A 16,459-nucleotide genomic window follows, 5' to 3' on the forward strand; every position below is an offset into this window, starting at 1 on the left:
TTGGACGACATACTAAACTATGACTTTTTTGTCACATTCTGGACGACACACTTAACTATAATTTCTTTGTCACATTCAAGTATAAAGGAATTGAACCATCAACATCAGGACTGAAAGGCTGCTCTCTAACCAGCTGAGGAAGAGCACAGTGTGATCTTTTAAGAGATCCTACATGAGGACAAATAGCTCAGGTGGTTTAGTCAAAGACAAGAGCTCCTGAGGTCAGGGGTTCCAATCTTGGATGAAGCACGTTTTTAAGCACAATATTCAACACAGAGTGAATTGGTCTGAGAAAACCTGAGTTAGCTCACCTGGTTAGAGAGCAGCCTTTCAGTCCTGATATTGACAGTTCAATTACTTTATACTTGAAGGTTTAAAGTTCCACAGCCACAGTGAAGACTGAAAACCATCAAGAGCTCAAAAGAGTTTGTGGCCTGGTGGATTTGTGTGCAACCGTGAGATTGTGCCAGTCCGGCTGTGGCTGGTTCAAATCCACCACACTCCAAACACCTGGCCCCGGCTATGCACACTCTCACTGCGATTGTAGTGGTGGGGGGTTGGGGCTGGGCTGGGCTGTGCTACCCCGCAGCGATGACAGCAGGGGGTTATACCATTTAATTTCACATTTTAAAAAAAAAGCCCAAAAATTGACAGAGGTTCACTCCCTGGACTGTTGACCACACAGTTGGGTCCAGGTGTCCAGTAACTGCTGCTTAAAAATGAATGATGAGCACATGAATGAGACTTCTTGTGATTAATGCGTTAACATCATTTTTACATTGTTAACAAGTGAAAACTGTGAACGAGTCAAAGTGACAACATTCAATCAATAAATATTGACTAAAATGCATCTCACATTCTTTCACATTGGAATTAAATACATAAATGTCTTATTATTAAATGTCATTCATTCATTTAAAAACAATTCATTTGATGTAAAATAAAAACAAAAACATAGAATGACTTGTACTTATAGAATGAATGATGTCATGGTCGTGTGTTGCATCATCAATTGATTTTATGCTGATGGCTAGAGGGTTTGGGGGGTGTTTTGAGGCAGGGGAGGGTTGGTGGTGGTCAGCCTCCAGACCAGCTGACTGAGGGCACTCCTCTCTATGTTGCTCTCTTGATTTTGCAAGGCTTGGTGGTGATATGAGCCGGGGTAACTAGTTTGGAGGTGTTGGCTGAAATAAGAAGCTTGCGATCGCAGCTCAGGTCTACTCTTCATGTAGACCTGAGTTCTCATTTTTAATAATTATTAACACTATTATTGTGATTTGAAGCCTGATGCATGATGGGGACCTCTGTTGGGGACTTTATGGATGCTCTTTATTTAGGCAGGGAATGTAATTTGGGTAAAGGTTTTCCACAATGTGCATTCACACACTCAGCTAAAATAATAATGTATCACACTCTCCCAAAACAACCAGCTGTTATAGTTTCACTTAACAAAAATAAATGTGAACCATACATGGCTGTAGAAAGAGAACGGTAGTCTATAACAGTGTATGATAATAAGTTTTTGGGTTTTTTTACTTTATTATCATGCATTACTTTATTATGCATGATAATAAGTAAGATAATAAGCACGCTACTTTTATTTTGAAGTTGTTAGATGCCACTTCCACTTCTGGTCTGTCCATCATTAACAAATGAGAAACAAAAAATGAAAAAAAGGGATTTGCAAAAACCAAATTTGGGCCGTTATTTGTTTTTTTCGTTTTTTGCGTGTTTTGATGCTGAGAGCAAAATCCGTTTTTCCACAAAAAAAGAAAAGGGGGCGCTGTTTCCGTATTTTGGCTTTGTCAGAAATACGGATTATACTTTAGTACCCTGACCCTAAATGCTTATGTCTACAAACCAAATAAAGGCAGAGCCCAAAATTGAAGCTCCCAGTTAATGGATCAAAATAAAATCTATTTTCAAGCTTTTTTCTCTCTTTTCTTTTTTCTAATTATCACAATTAATACCTTAAAATCGCAATATTGCTAACAATAAATAAATAAATAAATAAAATTTCAGTCAATGAGGTCGTGGAGTGACTGTAATGATTAAGGCTTTGTGGCACTCCAAAAATACATAACTGGAACTGTATATTTATGAGCTAGACAGCGTTTCCAACTCTTTCTCTAATAAAATATCCATGAAAATAAATCTTTGCTGATTATTCCGTACAGGAAGTCAACCACCGTCAACTTATTCCGAGTTCTTTTTATCGCAATAGCATTTATATATGGTCCCATCCAGTCATTTTGTTGCATTTAACTCTAGATAATTACAGGGAATGGCTGACATAATGAGTTAATCGTCATTTAAACTTTTTGATATCAAACAGCCCTGCCCAATAAAATTATACGCACTCGTCCAGTGTCCTCCGCTGGCCTTTCCCAATAGCAGTCATGCTGTGCTCAATGTTGAGATGTGGCTTTCGGCTGATGAGTTTTTCGATGGTCTGGGAACTGACTGAACCGTTGAGGTGAGCGTGAAGCTCCTGGTGACAGTGGAAACGTATACGTTAGCATGTAGCTTTCACAAACGTTTATCACGTTTAGTTGCGCTTTCTTTCTGCAAATTAAGTTATTTCTTTCTTCTCTTTCTGACTTACCACTTTCGGCAATTGCCGATAGAAAACCTCAGTCTCATTATCCATCACAAAGGTAAGAATGAGTGAGTGAGTGCGCAGCTGCTGAGAGAAGCGCCGGGTCGTTTTCTGTCAAATAACGCTGACACACCACCTCTGTTTTCAGGATGGGTTTTACCGACGCACCGAGTGCAACAAAGAAAACAGTCCCACCAGTCTAGTCCCTTAGCGACTGAGTCATATTTCCCATCTCACCCTCTATAAATATTTTTATAATCAATTTTCTAGCGCCACCGCTTGACAACACTCGCTTAATTAAGCGTACTTAATTTAAGAAGTGTTAATGAATTATAAATCAATTATCGATTTAGGTTTTGAAATAATAACCAACAACAAATGTTTTGTTACTGTAATTAATGGCTATTAAAGTAACCCCTGTATTAATTGAGTAATATTGGCTTATTTAAACAAACATGTAACATTTTACTGTATCCGCAATATGAGGCAAATAAATCTGGATGACACTGTACAGTTGAATTAAATGCATCACAGTAAGATAGTTCATACAGTCAACTATTGCTACAATATTTACTTAAACATCTTTAATGAAAAAGAAAAGTATTGATTGCAAAACTATTTCCGAACATGAAAAAACAGCGACTTTATTTAAGTTTTCTTTTTCTCATTTCATACAAAATCCAGATAGTTGGCGAAATACAAAGATTTGCAAAAAAAACAATATGTATATACAGTATATATATATATATATATATATATATATATACATATACATATATATATACACATATATATATATTATCAAATGAAAAATTATGTACCCAAGAATAATATAACTGAATGGGGTTTATACATATATATATATATATATATATATATATATATATATATATATATATATATATATATATATATGTATATATATCAGTAGTAAAGGTGACAATTGTCAAATGTCACTTTTGCATCTTTTTTTTGACATATAACCAGTTCATCCAGAAAGGGTGTACCTTAACTGTTTGTTTAAATACAGTACAACAGGTTATGTTGTATCAAAGCTGCATTTTGAACTGCCCTTCCTCTTTCAACTCGATCCATAAGAAGTTCATTTAATAACAAAATGCCACCAAAATGACCCAGGATATGAAAGAAGGGGACATAAGTTATTATTTAAAAAAAAACACACACACACCACAGGAATGTGGCTCTGAGGCAGCACTCACTGATATGACATCATTCTTGATCACTCTTAATAACAGAGCACATTAAGACAAGAACAACTGAGGCAAAGTTGTCACTGCAGTTTGAACAACCTGAGACACTATAGAATTTACAGCTTGACAGTCATAATTAACAGTTTATGAAAATGTATTTGTTGTGAACTTTGACAAATAATACAGTCCATGAGAATATTTATACTTGTGCTATGGATTCTTTTGTGTCTTACATCAAGTCTATTATAATATTAATAATAATAATAATAATAATAATAATAATAATAATAATAACAATAACAATAACAATAATAACAATGTTTTTTTTATGTTATGATCCAAGCTGTCAAAATGAGAGAAGCAGAACAGTAACTTCTTTGCTTCTTATCAGTCAGATCTCTCAGTGTTTTCCTCCAATCCCTTGGCTGATATGTTGTAGCCACTCTTTCAGCATCTGGAAGCTTGGTCGAGCAGCAGGATCTAAGTTCCAGCACTGTTTCATGATGTTATACACCACTTCAGGACAACCATCTGGACAGTCCATTTTGTATCCTTTCTCCACTCTAGGTACTACCTCTTTTAGTGGCTATGGAAAAGCACAAAAGACATATTAGTAGAGTAATTCACTGACAGTAGAATATTACAATGTCACACAGACTCATGCGTGAGACAAAAAATATGGTCTTAAAAGTTTGATACTAAACAGGAGTATTTCCTGCCTTGTTCTACAATTTCACTTATTACATTATATAAAAACCACAAAGCATCAGGTCATTTTAACATGTTAACAACATGTTAAATTCATGGATTATTACAAAGAATGAAGAGCAACTTCGACTTCAAAATGTGATTGGGAACTTTGAACTGTGGAGGGCAGCATTACACCTCTAAGTGTATAGCCTGCCATAACATATTGGAAGAAAAGGAAGAAGAAGGACAGACTGTAAAATGAATGCTAATTAATTAATTCATCTTGCACTTAGTTCCACCTTGAAAGATTATGATACTTACAATTCTTGGGTAAGGCACTCGGCCATAAGAGTAAATCTCCCAAAGTAAAATCCCGTAGCTCCAAACGTCTGATTTGGTGGAAAATTTCTACCAATTAAGAAAAGAACACAGATGTCTGAGATGTCTTGTGGTAGGTACACATGGTGAAGCACACTTCCAAACGTGGTGCAGCACTCAGTAAAGAACAGTGTACCTTTTCTCTGAGGGCCTCGGGTGATGTCCACTTCACAGGCAGCTTCGCAGTATCTTGAGTGGAGGAGGCCTCCTTGGTCAGACCAAAGTCACTGACTTTAGCGATGTTGTCGTCTGACACCAGAACATTTCGGGCTGCTAAGTCTCTGTGGACAAAGTTACTTGCCTCCAGGTACGCCATGGCTTCACAGACATCACTATACAGGCACAGAAGAGAAAGGTGTAAACCTGAGGGATGTTTCCTTTTTAAGCTCTCAATTCTTGAATCAACTATCTAGAGCAAATTCCCATTTCATGTTAAACAAATTTCCTGATGTTACTACAAAACATGGACTCTTTAAACAAACCTGATTTAACTTTACATTTTACAGTTTGTCATCTAAAATGTCAAAAAGGCAGAATACATTTTGTGAGACTTATTTATCCTTGTCTTCTTTTTACTATTGCACTGCTGCCTTTTACACTTAATTATCACACCCTGTTGACATCTGTAACTGACTGAATCTAAAATGACAGCTTGTTCGATCATAATAATTCTTGAATAAGCCTGTATGTAAACAAGTAAATCATTACTAATGTGTCACATTCTTCAACCTCTGAGCATGAACTGTACATGTCTGTCTACATTTAATACAGTTTCATTTAAAATATTGTGGACAACTGTAGAAATACGCACAGTGCAAAATGAAGGAGAGCATCTCCACCAAGTACTGTTCGACCTCTGGAACGTAAATAGTCAACCAAACAGCCCTTAAAAGAAAAAGAAAAAGCTTTTTCATGTTCTTAACTATGTTTTAGATGCAGGTAAATGATCGGAGAGGGAACCACCTACCTTGGCCATGTACTCAGTAACTATATACAGACTCCCATTTTCCTCCACAATCACTCCAAGCAGCTGTACCAGATTATCGTGCCGTAGTTGCCTGAGGATAGACACCAGCACATAGACGTGTTATTTTGGGTTTAGTCTTATATTAAATAAAAAAAAAAAACTTACGTCATGACAGAAGCCTCAGCAATAAAGGCTTGTGCTGTAGCATCATTTTTTATGCACTTCACAGCTACTTTAGTCCCCCTGTAGTCTCCCACCATGACATCTGAAACAGTCACCAACAATAGTAAAGTACTGTTAGAGAATAACCACGGAAACTGCATTAATTTGATCCTGAAAAGACATAAACGTGGCAGGAAAACACTGCTCACAGCAGATCCTGGTGAATGTGTATTCTGATGCACTACCATATTAATCTATTATAGATTGTAATTGACTTTATCATTTTTGATCGGTGATGAAAGCAATAAAATAAATTTATTTTATTGCTTTCAGTCACTTATACTTTGCATTGTAAACATAACTAAGGCTTGTTTTGTGAACTTACCTCCAAATTCTCCTTTTCCAATAACTTGCTGCAGTTTGAGGTCCTTACTGTTCATTGACCAGCCACCTGTAGGTCATTTTAAGAAGGAACAACATGAATGTGAGAGATTACAGACACATAACATAACTGCACATAAGCAGAAAGGCTGCTATAATTGTTAAAAGACTGACGAACTGAGCCTTACTCCTGGAAAATTCATCCTGAGCTGCAACAGTCCCCTCCTCCAGCTTAGGCTTGATCAGCTCGGTGCACAGACCATCTGCGTCTTTGGTGTAGTGCTAGATACAAGTGAAGATAACCAGGAGCAATGAGGTGAGAAATTAACACAAAGTGGAAACAATGTTCCTTAGATGTGTTTCTGGAAAAAAGTAATTTTAAGCAATTTCAAATGATGACTGTTTTTACTCAGACATGTCATAGACAATCAGTCCAAAGAGGCAAATGCTAAGAATTTTTCCTCTTTCTTCCACTTTTTCTACTTCTTCACTGGCAGCAACAATGGCTGAAGGCAGAATGTCTTTGTATTGTCCCACCATGCCTTTATCACGTTTCATTTGGATTCAAAGATGAGCCGATAGCTGATTTTGATTAATGTTTCTCGAAAAGCAATGTTTCAAAATGACCAGTAGAGGGCATTCTAGTTTAGTGAGAAAGGACAGTCAGGCTGAATGATGTTTTTCATATTTTTAGGTCAAATGAACTTGCACATCTGTTGGATTCAGTAGAATATAAAGCATGCTGCTCTTTAAAATACATTTCACAAGGGAAAAGGAGTCATTTAGTCACTTGTATGTAAAATGCTTCACTTCATTTGTGGTTAGGACACTGAACCTCAGCATGCTGCTCGCTCTTCCTCTTTGTCACTTCCTGTTCATTATTTGTTCCAGGAACTGTATGTGGTCTATGAAGTAGCACAATGATATGGGGACTCTTGAAACAGGAAACTGCACTGTACATACAGTGGATTAATGCTCAATATAGCACCACAGCTAACACCTGAAAAACTTGTTTGTAAAATAAAACCTATTTTCATGTCTTACCTCAACCAGCTGCATGAGGTTCTCAAAAAACACCTCCTCATCAATAGTGAGCTTGCCATTTTTGTAGATGATGCGGTAGTGCTCCACCTTGCCATCGCAGCTCACACACAGAGTGTAGTCGCCTGGGAAGTTGGTGCTCTCTCGCACTAAGTACAGGCCTGTTTCAGGTGGACAAAGTAGCCTCTCTGCCTGATTCCGCGTTATCTTACCATGAAACCATCTGGAAGTGAAGGAGCCAGAGAGAAATCATTAAACCCAAAACCAATTGTATCAATGAGTCATACAAATGAAATGAAAAGAACACTCTGTGTTGAACAAAAATTCACAATGACGGTACTTTCACCAACACTGATACTCCAGGTAGCACTAAAAAGTTAATTGTAAGTGAAAACAATAAATTAGCAGAAGCTGATTTTCTTTTTTAGATTTTTAACAAAGGATGCATCATCCACATGTGACCACTGTTCTATAATCTGATGAAAAATATTTTCATTTCCCCACACAATATGGTTTTGTGCACAAATTATTAAACCATATCAGAATAAAAATGACTGATTTACACAATAAAGGACAAGCACCTTTATATTTACGGATAAATATGAAGCCTCTGACACTGCATTGACATGTACCAACACTTTTACGAGCTATTATTGATAAGTGTGTCAGAGGGACTAACAAATCAATGAGTGAACAATGTGAATCTGTTTTACTGATTAAAGCCTGTGGGGAATTTTCATCTTTTCTTGAAACTATTGTTGTAATGTCAATATTTACCATGACGGGCTCCTTACATACCTGACATGAATTATTTTATTACTAATTATTTTGCATCTGACCTAATGAGAAAGTTAAGTCTACATATCACGTGAGCTGCTTTTAGACATGCACGGACGTCTAGAGATTCTCTAGAAATGTGTGAACGCAAACCACAGAAGTTGCTCTGAAGATTCTCCTAACAGCAACATGTCTTGCTTGCTGTGTGCTAAAAGCCAGACTCCACCCCCTCGCCTGAAACCTCCAGAGACTTTTCTGCTCTTGTGGACTTATCTCTCCCAGAGAATCTCCCGCTGTTTTTGTCATATGTGAACAGCAAACCCCGGAGAATGTCCGTACCGAATCCTCTGACATCACTCCAAGTTCATGTCTCAAAACAGCTGCAGAAAATGTTGGAACTCTAAAGTCACATTTTCACAGAAATAGAAACCGCTTCCCTCTCAGTTGTAGGAAGAGGTTTGTTGAAACAGTTTTGCATTTCAGTTCTGTAATTTAAAGTAACACCTCCACTCCAGGGCCCTTTACAATTTAGTACAACAAGATATTAATAAATAAAACAAACATTGTATATGTTTGACTATTTCATACACCATTTTTGGACTTTGCTGGGAAGAACAGTCTAATGGAAGCTCAAGTATATCACTTAATAGCTGTACTTGTTATATTATATTATATTATTACTTTAATGAAAAGGTATACTGTTATTTACTTTGTTATTTCATAATCACTTTCTTAATGGGGTTCTTTTCAACTACTTGTTTCACTTGATGATGTGTTATTCATACTTACATGCCCACAACTACTTTTTAGATGGTTTCACTCCAAGATAGAAAACAAACAACAGGATATTGTGCAGAATTCAAGCAAAGCTGAGCTGCAGACACACACAAGTGCACTGCAATTACGACAGCCCGACCCAACCGTGGTCTCCATTCAAATAACTACGGCGTAACTGCCTCGACAAATAGGCAACCACCCTCAGTGACCACAGAGCCATGGGAAGAGGGAAAAGTCAAGCTATTTTAGCCAAAACTGCAAACACCACACGAGGCTGGAGAGGTGACAGTGTTTCTGATTTACACCAACAGATATATAAACCTAAAACAGTTTGCATTGAAAGTCAAATATTACATTGGCCACCAGAATAAAAATGTACCCCAATAATTAGTGTACTCACGGCATTAGACTCAGCTTTCCACCAGATTTTACGCCCTCCCTTTTCTGAACATAGTTGGCTGGGATTGTTCCCTCATGACCTGCAGAGTTTTTAGCTTTGTACCAGTTTGGATCCTGCGACACAAAATACCAGATAGATTACATTCAAATAATTTAAAAAATATATATGTGTACACTTCATATGGAGGTAAACAGGGCAAAAGAGTTGATGTGAAACATTACCTTTGTGACGACAATTATCGTCAACACATCTCCTTTGTTAAAGGGCAGATCCTGTTCTGATGTGCCTTTGAAATTGTACCTTGCCACACACTCTGTGCCCTGCGGCCATGGTGTCTAACGGGGGAAGGAGATGGGCATTTAATAACAAGTAAACAAAAAAAATTAAATGTATGATTGTGAATTGATAATAGTGTGTCTTACCTGGACCTCTGTCATGATGAGGTGGTTCAATCCTCTCAAAGCTGAGGCTCTCCAGCTGCTACCATTAGAGCTGACACACACACACACACACACACACACACCCACAAACACACACGCACACAGTCAATATGTGGCTTTGCAGGGCAAAGGTGCCCAGAGGTTCAGATCGACAAGTATCATAACGCAGTAGTGTGTAGTTTATTGTCAAGCAGTGTCAGTAAAAAATACCTTGAGCAGAAAACAGAACTAAGCAGTCTTTTTTTATATCACACTTTCACAACCACAGCAGACTGTTTCCATGACGCAGAAGTATGCATGTGTATTGAAGACAAGCTTCAAGTGAGTAGATGAACCAATTACACACACAAAAAGACAATAGTGTGGCTGAAGCATAAAGGAAATAAAACACAATATGCTATGTTCTTTCCATTTTATATGGCAAAACTGTCCTTTTTGACCTAATTGTTATCAACGGTAATCACTGACAAGAATCAAGAAAGCTCTTTCAATGTTGGAATGTAAACTCATGGTGAGATGTGACCAGACCAGGCCCAAGGGGATATATCTTTACACCAATAAAGCATCAACTGTAGCAAACCTAAAACACCCAGGGCTGGGTTCCCATGATACATAAACAACAAGCCAGAGCAGAGGCGTTTTTATGAAACTATGACCTTTGAATCAAGTAATGCTCAGCTCCCCACTCCCCCTCAGAACCCCACTTCCTCTCTTCCTGTATCAGTTCCCATGGAAAGGTGGCAAAAGCTCAACGGTCAGGGCAAGTCCTGGCTTTGATAGATGTGTCACTTTACATGAGGTCACATCCCTCCAACTTCTCCACTGCTATGCAATCAGCTTCCTGTATACGAGTGCAAATTCAGAATTATATTAGGGTAGGGGAAAATAAAAACATCACATCACTGTCCGAACACGTGCTGTGTGTCTTCGCACATATGACTTCATAACCTGTGCCTTTACAAACACACATGAGACTGAAAACTGTCCTTGCTCAGTATGACAGGGATGTGGCGGATGTCTTTCCCCTATGGAGCACTGCAGCTGTCTTTCTGTATCGAGGGACAAAACTGGACACACTTCCCACGCCCATCAACCAAAGACAACAACACCACTTTGCCCCCTGCACATCCCAAACTATTTTTTTTAAGTTACTCTTTGACTCTCTGCACTGGAAAATCAGGAATACCAGAACAAGGCCATGTGGAATCAAAATTAAGGAAAACAAATGGAAATGTATACAACAAAACATCTAAGTCTTATGTCACTTAAAAATAACCTTTTTCTCCAGGAGACACCATTACAGGTTTATAATTGCTATGAATCACAAGCAGTTTGATCAAAGTGACTTTCTCGTCTCAAATAGTTTTGTTGAAATGCAAAAACTTCACAAGAAAGAGGGAACTATCTCAACAACTATTGTTGGGTTATCATCTAGTTTGATGCAGATGTTACTCCAGCGATCTCTGATCAATCTGTGCATCAATGGACCAAATGTTATCCATAGGGATGAACAATAATGGTGAGCATAATCATAATTATTATATCAAAATCCCAAATTAAAACAACCCAATTAGTATTGTTGTATTTTTAATAGTTCTGCGATCTTTGCAATTTACTGTTGGAAACCGTTTCCTACCTTTAAGTTATCAACCTTGCATTAGAATATATTGGGGTTAATGTTTTTTTAAGTTTTCATGTCGTAATGCTTCATCACATTTTAACTCTATTACAGCAAGTATTTAGGTGACAAAATCCGTCACACTATGGACACTTAATGAGAATATTAGACTCCAAACAGAATATTTCTGAACAAAGTCCTTGGTGGAAAAGCAGGATCAACTGGAATAATGATGACACAGAGCAGAGGACAGTGAATGCATCTCCGCAGCAGCCTGAATGGGACAGAACTCAGTCTGTCATGGAGTCACATTGCCATTTATGAAGAGCTCTAAACTGGAGCCACAGCTTGCTCTTTTCTGTAAGCACACAAGCACACAATTGTGAGCAAGAGATTAACTACTGACCCTAGGACTTCTAATAACTCACTAAAAAGTCCATCATCATCCGTCTGTTTAATGAGCTGGAAATTATTATTCCCATTTTACTCTGCAACGTGTGTCTTTTGTTGATGTTATTACCTCAGCCTCATGTTTTTGGACGCACCTCAAACGTACAGGACAGACTTGGATGATATTTTCTGGGAATGTAGGTTATGGCCCAGGGAAGAAGTGATTAGATTTCAGTGGATTGACACTGTGGGGAACTGAGTGGTGGTGGAGGTTTGCACCCTCTAAGTTACTGATTTGGGGAAAATGTTTACTGTAATTTTCCTCACAGATATTGCAATTTGACTTGCGATTTAAGTTTTCAATCAAGAATCAGTTCAATATTTACTATTAGAGATAAAATATATGGAGCATTAATGCATGATATTAAGCACTCTATATTGATGCAAGGTGGTGATGTGTTAAGTTATAAGATATGAAGAGTTTCTTGTATCACATTTTGTATCACACTTTAAACATATTTTGAGCTTTTCTATGCATAACAATGATGTAACAATAATTACAAGCAGTGAATTTGTTGAATCCACATGACATATAATGTCTGCCACAAAATAATCAGTAACTGAAACAGGAAACCAGCAAACCAAGTGTGCATACAAAATGAACAGAGCCAGAAAAGAACATAGAAATGTGACAAGTGACGAATGAATAGGACTTTCGTGTCACTTAAACAAAGCTCATATAGCTTTGTGTAAGTCCCTCCTTACTCTTGGCCTCCCTTACAATCCTTCTCTCAGACTGGTTGATCATCTTGCCTTATGCAATCTGTTTTAGCTCAAACTGTACAAGTCAGTGGTAGGTTGACGGCACAGAGCAAGACAGAACAGGAATGTAGAAATATCTTCTCGGTCTTGTTTGAATCTGCCACTCCCTCACCTGTCTCCAGACAAAACGTCAAAATGCTGATTATACTCAGTTTTTTTAACACAGTGAAGTGAGCAGGACCAGAGTTGATGTGGAAGGATTTGCATTTTCTACGAACCACGTTATACTTCTTCTTTACTACATTCCAAAGGAAAATATTAAACATTAAACATATTATTTTACTTAATACTGTAAAACAAATCAAAATCTTTTTGGTGTGTGTATGTGAGACATCTAATTTAAACAAGCATTCAGCACTGCAGCTTTGGCTTGATTTAGTTTTAACACTATGTGGCTCACATGGGAACCTAGCATAATGTGTTTTGTTGACCTAATACACAAATGTATTAGTGGATTGTCACACTTCTTCAAGTTTCAAATGTGTTATTAACACTTCCACCAAAGACACATTTAATTCATTCTGCATCACTTATCTCATTTAAATGACGATTGAAGACACAAAGAGTCTAATTACCCAATATTTCACAAATACTAGACAAAGACTGAATAAAATGGGGTAAAACAAATACAGATTGGTGCACCTGAACCTTTTTATCTTTCATGCTGCATTAATCATCTTTAGAACTATCACATTCATCTTGTACTTCCATGGAATGTTCTGACACTTGTACCACTGGAATGAACTACTTATCTTTACATACCAAAAACTAGCTTCACCTCAATGTGTAATCGACAAAATGAGATTTACTTATGGATGCATTATATTCAGGTTCATATTAGGTATTTCTATATTAATGTATTATTCCGCCACCATCCTATTGTAAGAACATCACAATGATCTTTATTATGTTTTAGTATTATTAAAGTACTGTGCTCTTGTTTGCAGCCTCCACATGCCACAGGGGGCAGTGGTAATGTGCCCTCTCATTCTGACCCTCCAGCTTCACGATGTTCTGCAGCTGCTTTGAAAGCTTTGAGCCAAGTGAAGTGTAAAGGATACAATTATTTTTGTCCATCTCCACCGAGGTTTGTTTTATTGTTTTCTTTCCAATGGGTACTAAACAGAAACACTGAAGAAAGGAGGAGGGAAAGATGAAATGTGCCCACAGTTCACCCAGCTGGGCCTGAGAGCCTGCAGATGTTCTTCTCAGAGGAGGAAGTCATCTCTGCCTCTCAGACAACAGCTGGATTCCAGTGAAGCAGCACTGCTCAGTCACACAACTGTGCGAGGAGGTATAAAGCGTTAGACCCTTGGTACAAGCTATTTTTGTATTGACTTAATATCAGACAGTTTTGCATACGAGCCCCACAGGCTCATACAGAATGAATAAAAATGAATGCTTGTTCTTCAGACATTGCAGTAAACTTTGCATTAACCAGACAGCCCAATGAAGGTGTGGATGCTTATAGAACATTAGATAACTGATGCTGATGTTACCAAATGAAGGTATCAAAACTGATACAGCGTACTAGGCAAAGTTGCCATGCATGAACAGTGGACAGTCACTTCCTTGCTGGAGTGTTTTGCACACAACGCAGTGCAATGCTGCTCTGCTAATGCAGCCATGCATGACACATTGCAGGGTAACGGCAAGGCTTTGCTGTGGTTTCATGAGCTTTCTTTGTACTGTGTGAGTAGCTTACATTTACAGTTTTGTCAAACTGTTAAAGACTCTGTCAGCAAGCATCAGACTGGCACTGGTCTTTTTTCAGAAAGTTGCTGACCTTTGAGGGAAATCCTGTCTAAGTTGGATGGGCATCATCCAGAAACAAACAAGTGGCCCTCAGTTTCTCTCTCTGACAAAATGCTGCTGCGTTTTTTTGGCACTTGCACATTGGTGGCTTTTCCAAATCTTTCAATTAATATTTTCATCAGAATTAAAGGCAATATCACACTAGCAGGCATTTCCATTCAATAATAACCCTCTTTCTGAGTACAGCTCAGGGACCCAGCGCTGAGCTCTGGCATCAGCACAGTAACATCAATAGCAATACTGTTATCTACCATGTAGTCATACAGCAATGTGGCAAGCTGCATGATGATGATGCTGCAGCAAGAAGACACAAAACGATATGGACAATTATCCTGGCAAAATTAGCTGCAATCACGATATGATAAAGGTTTTAATATGTTTGCATCTTTAAATGCATACATATAAATGGGCAGAACCTTCAGTCCATACTCTCACATCTGTAAGACATCCACAGATATCAACATATCCTGATATGATCTATTAAAAGCTGGTAGATACAGAGGAAACAGAACTAATGGTGTTACAAAAACATTACTCATGTTACCAAAAACATGATTTTAATGTTAATGAACATTGTAAAGTAGAAAACGAGAATCTCAAAAAGGGCCAGTGTGTAAAATTTGAGGAAAACGTATTGGCAGATAATAAATACACTACCCACATGTACAGTATGTAAAATTGCTCTAAAAACAGTTGCGTTTTGAACAGCATCTTTTCTAGTATGTAAAGGCTATCGTAGTTCCCCTGAGCAGAGGAGTCTTCCATTAGTTTACAATCTGAAGTCTCACCCTTAGATGTCACTAATTCTTACATATTGGACCTTTAAAGCGCTCCAAAAAAAAGCCACTACGACTGTATTTTGGAGAATTTCTGTCACTCATGGAAGATATTAGAGATATCCTCCAATTTGCGAAATTGCGATTGTCCCGATGACGTCAATATTGCGTTTTAATTACGATGCACAATCATTTTGTATATTGTCCCGTCCTGAGCTGCAACTCAGAAGACCAGTGGAAGCAGAGGGAGGAGGTTATTAATAAGACCATATCGCATGTTTATTAGCCAACTTTAGCCAAAAACCTGTGTTTTTACTGTGAACTCCTGCAGCTTCAAAACGTCAGTATATTATACGCTTTATGTTATTGTATATTAAATAACTACTATAGTACATAACCATAACAGGATTTTATGGCTACAAGGTTTAATTACACAACAACACATCTCTGCATCAAGAAGCCAGATTACAGAATAAAGTCTTACCTGTCAAAGATTGGAGGGCAATGACAGGTGAGTCAGCTACAACCAGGCAGTTTTCATCAGCAGCAGCTAAATTCCCACTGACCACGTCAGTAACGATGGAGTTGATGTCAACGAGCCAAGCACATGAAGTCCTGATGAGGAAGTGAAATCTCTCAGGTGATTTCAGCAAATCATCTCAACAAAACAGCCAATACTGATGCTGCTGCTGCTGCTGCTGCCGCGTCTCCTGTCAACATCATGCTGGGTTAAATAACTTTAAATACAGGAAAGAAAAAGAAAACTTTCTTACAAACTTCACTGTCCCTCTGTAAAAGAAGTTGGTAAGAAAAATATAACGCGAGGACTCAAACTGTCAAACTACAGCGATGAATTGTATGTGATTCAAATTCTTCTGAGTGTTCCACTCCTTCTTCCCCAAGAAACATTCAAGTTTTTTTTGCCCCACCTTGGTTTTGCAGCGCGCATGCGCACCACCGTCAAATTCATCCGGTTAAATATAGGCTTTTACTGAATACGAGTTGTAGTATTCAAGACCTCTTTTTGTATGAATCATTGTTGTGATTGGACAGAAAACATATCTTTAAATGCAACCAATGCCATACTACAAAGCAACAAGTGGTTATTTAGAACTTACATTATAGTGAAATGTGCTACTTCTTGTATATAAAAGTTTATATGTGGATCTGTAGAAGAGAGTATTATATTTTTGATTTCAGGAAGCAAAAAAACAT

At 37.8% G+C, this 16,459-nt stretch overlaps 1 protein-coding gene across 1 annotated transcript; it reads right to left on the bottom strand.

Moving 5' to 3' along the window:
- Positions 1–3,796: 3,796 nt before the first annotated feature.
- Positions 3,797–16,163, bottom strand: LOC122760724 (tyrosine-protein kinase CSK-like). Its single transcript, XM_044015884.1, has 14 exons — positions 16,018–16,163; positions 15,729–15,859; positions 9,806–9,875; positions 9,605–9,718; positions 9,384–9,496; positions 7,433–7,652; positions 6,577–6,670; positions 6,393–6,458; positions 6,011–6,110; positions 5,846–5,936; positions 5,690–5,763; positions 5,015–5,210; positions 4,822–4,908; positions 3,797–4,396 (listed from the first exon to the last, which is right to left on the bottom strand). The coding sequence occupies exons 3-14, from the start codon at positions 9,818–9,820 to the stop codon at positions 4,211–4,213; spliced, it is 1,356 nt and encodes a 451-aa protein (XP_043871819.1). The 5' UTR covers positions 9,821–9,875; positions 15,729–15,859; positions 16,018–16,163; the 3' UTR covers positions 3,797–4,210.
- Positions 16,164–16,459: the final 296 nt, after the last annotated feature.

Source organism: Solea senegalensis, unplaced genomic scaffold (genome assembly GCF_019176455.1).
Source record: "Solea senegalensis isolate Sse05_10M unplaced genomic scaffold, IFAPA_SoseM_1 scf7180000013983, whole genome shotgun sequence".
Taxonomy (NCBI): domain Eukaryota; kingdom Metazoa; phylum Chordata; class Actinopteri; order Pleuronectiformes; family Soleidae; genus Solea; species Solea senegalensis.

Coding starts and splice junctions, on each gene's coding strand:
- LOC122760724 (XM_044015884.1), bottom strand. Junction 6,671..7,432: donor ACCTCATGCAGCTGGTTGAG/GTAAGACATGAA, acceptor ACTTGTATCTAG/CACTACACCAAAGACGCAGA. Junction 4,397..4,821: donor GAGTGCCTTACCCAAGAATT/GTAAGTATCATA, acceptor GCTTTTCCATAG/CCACTAAAAGAGGTAGTACC.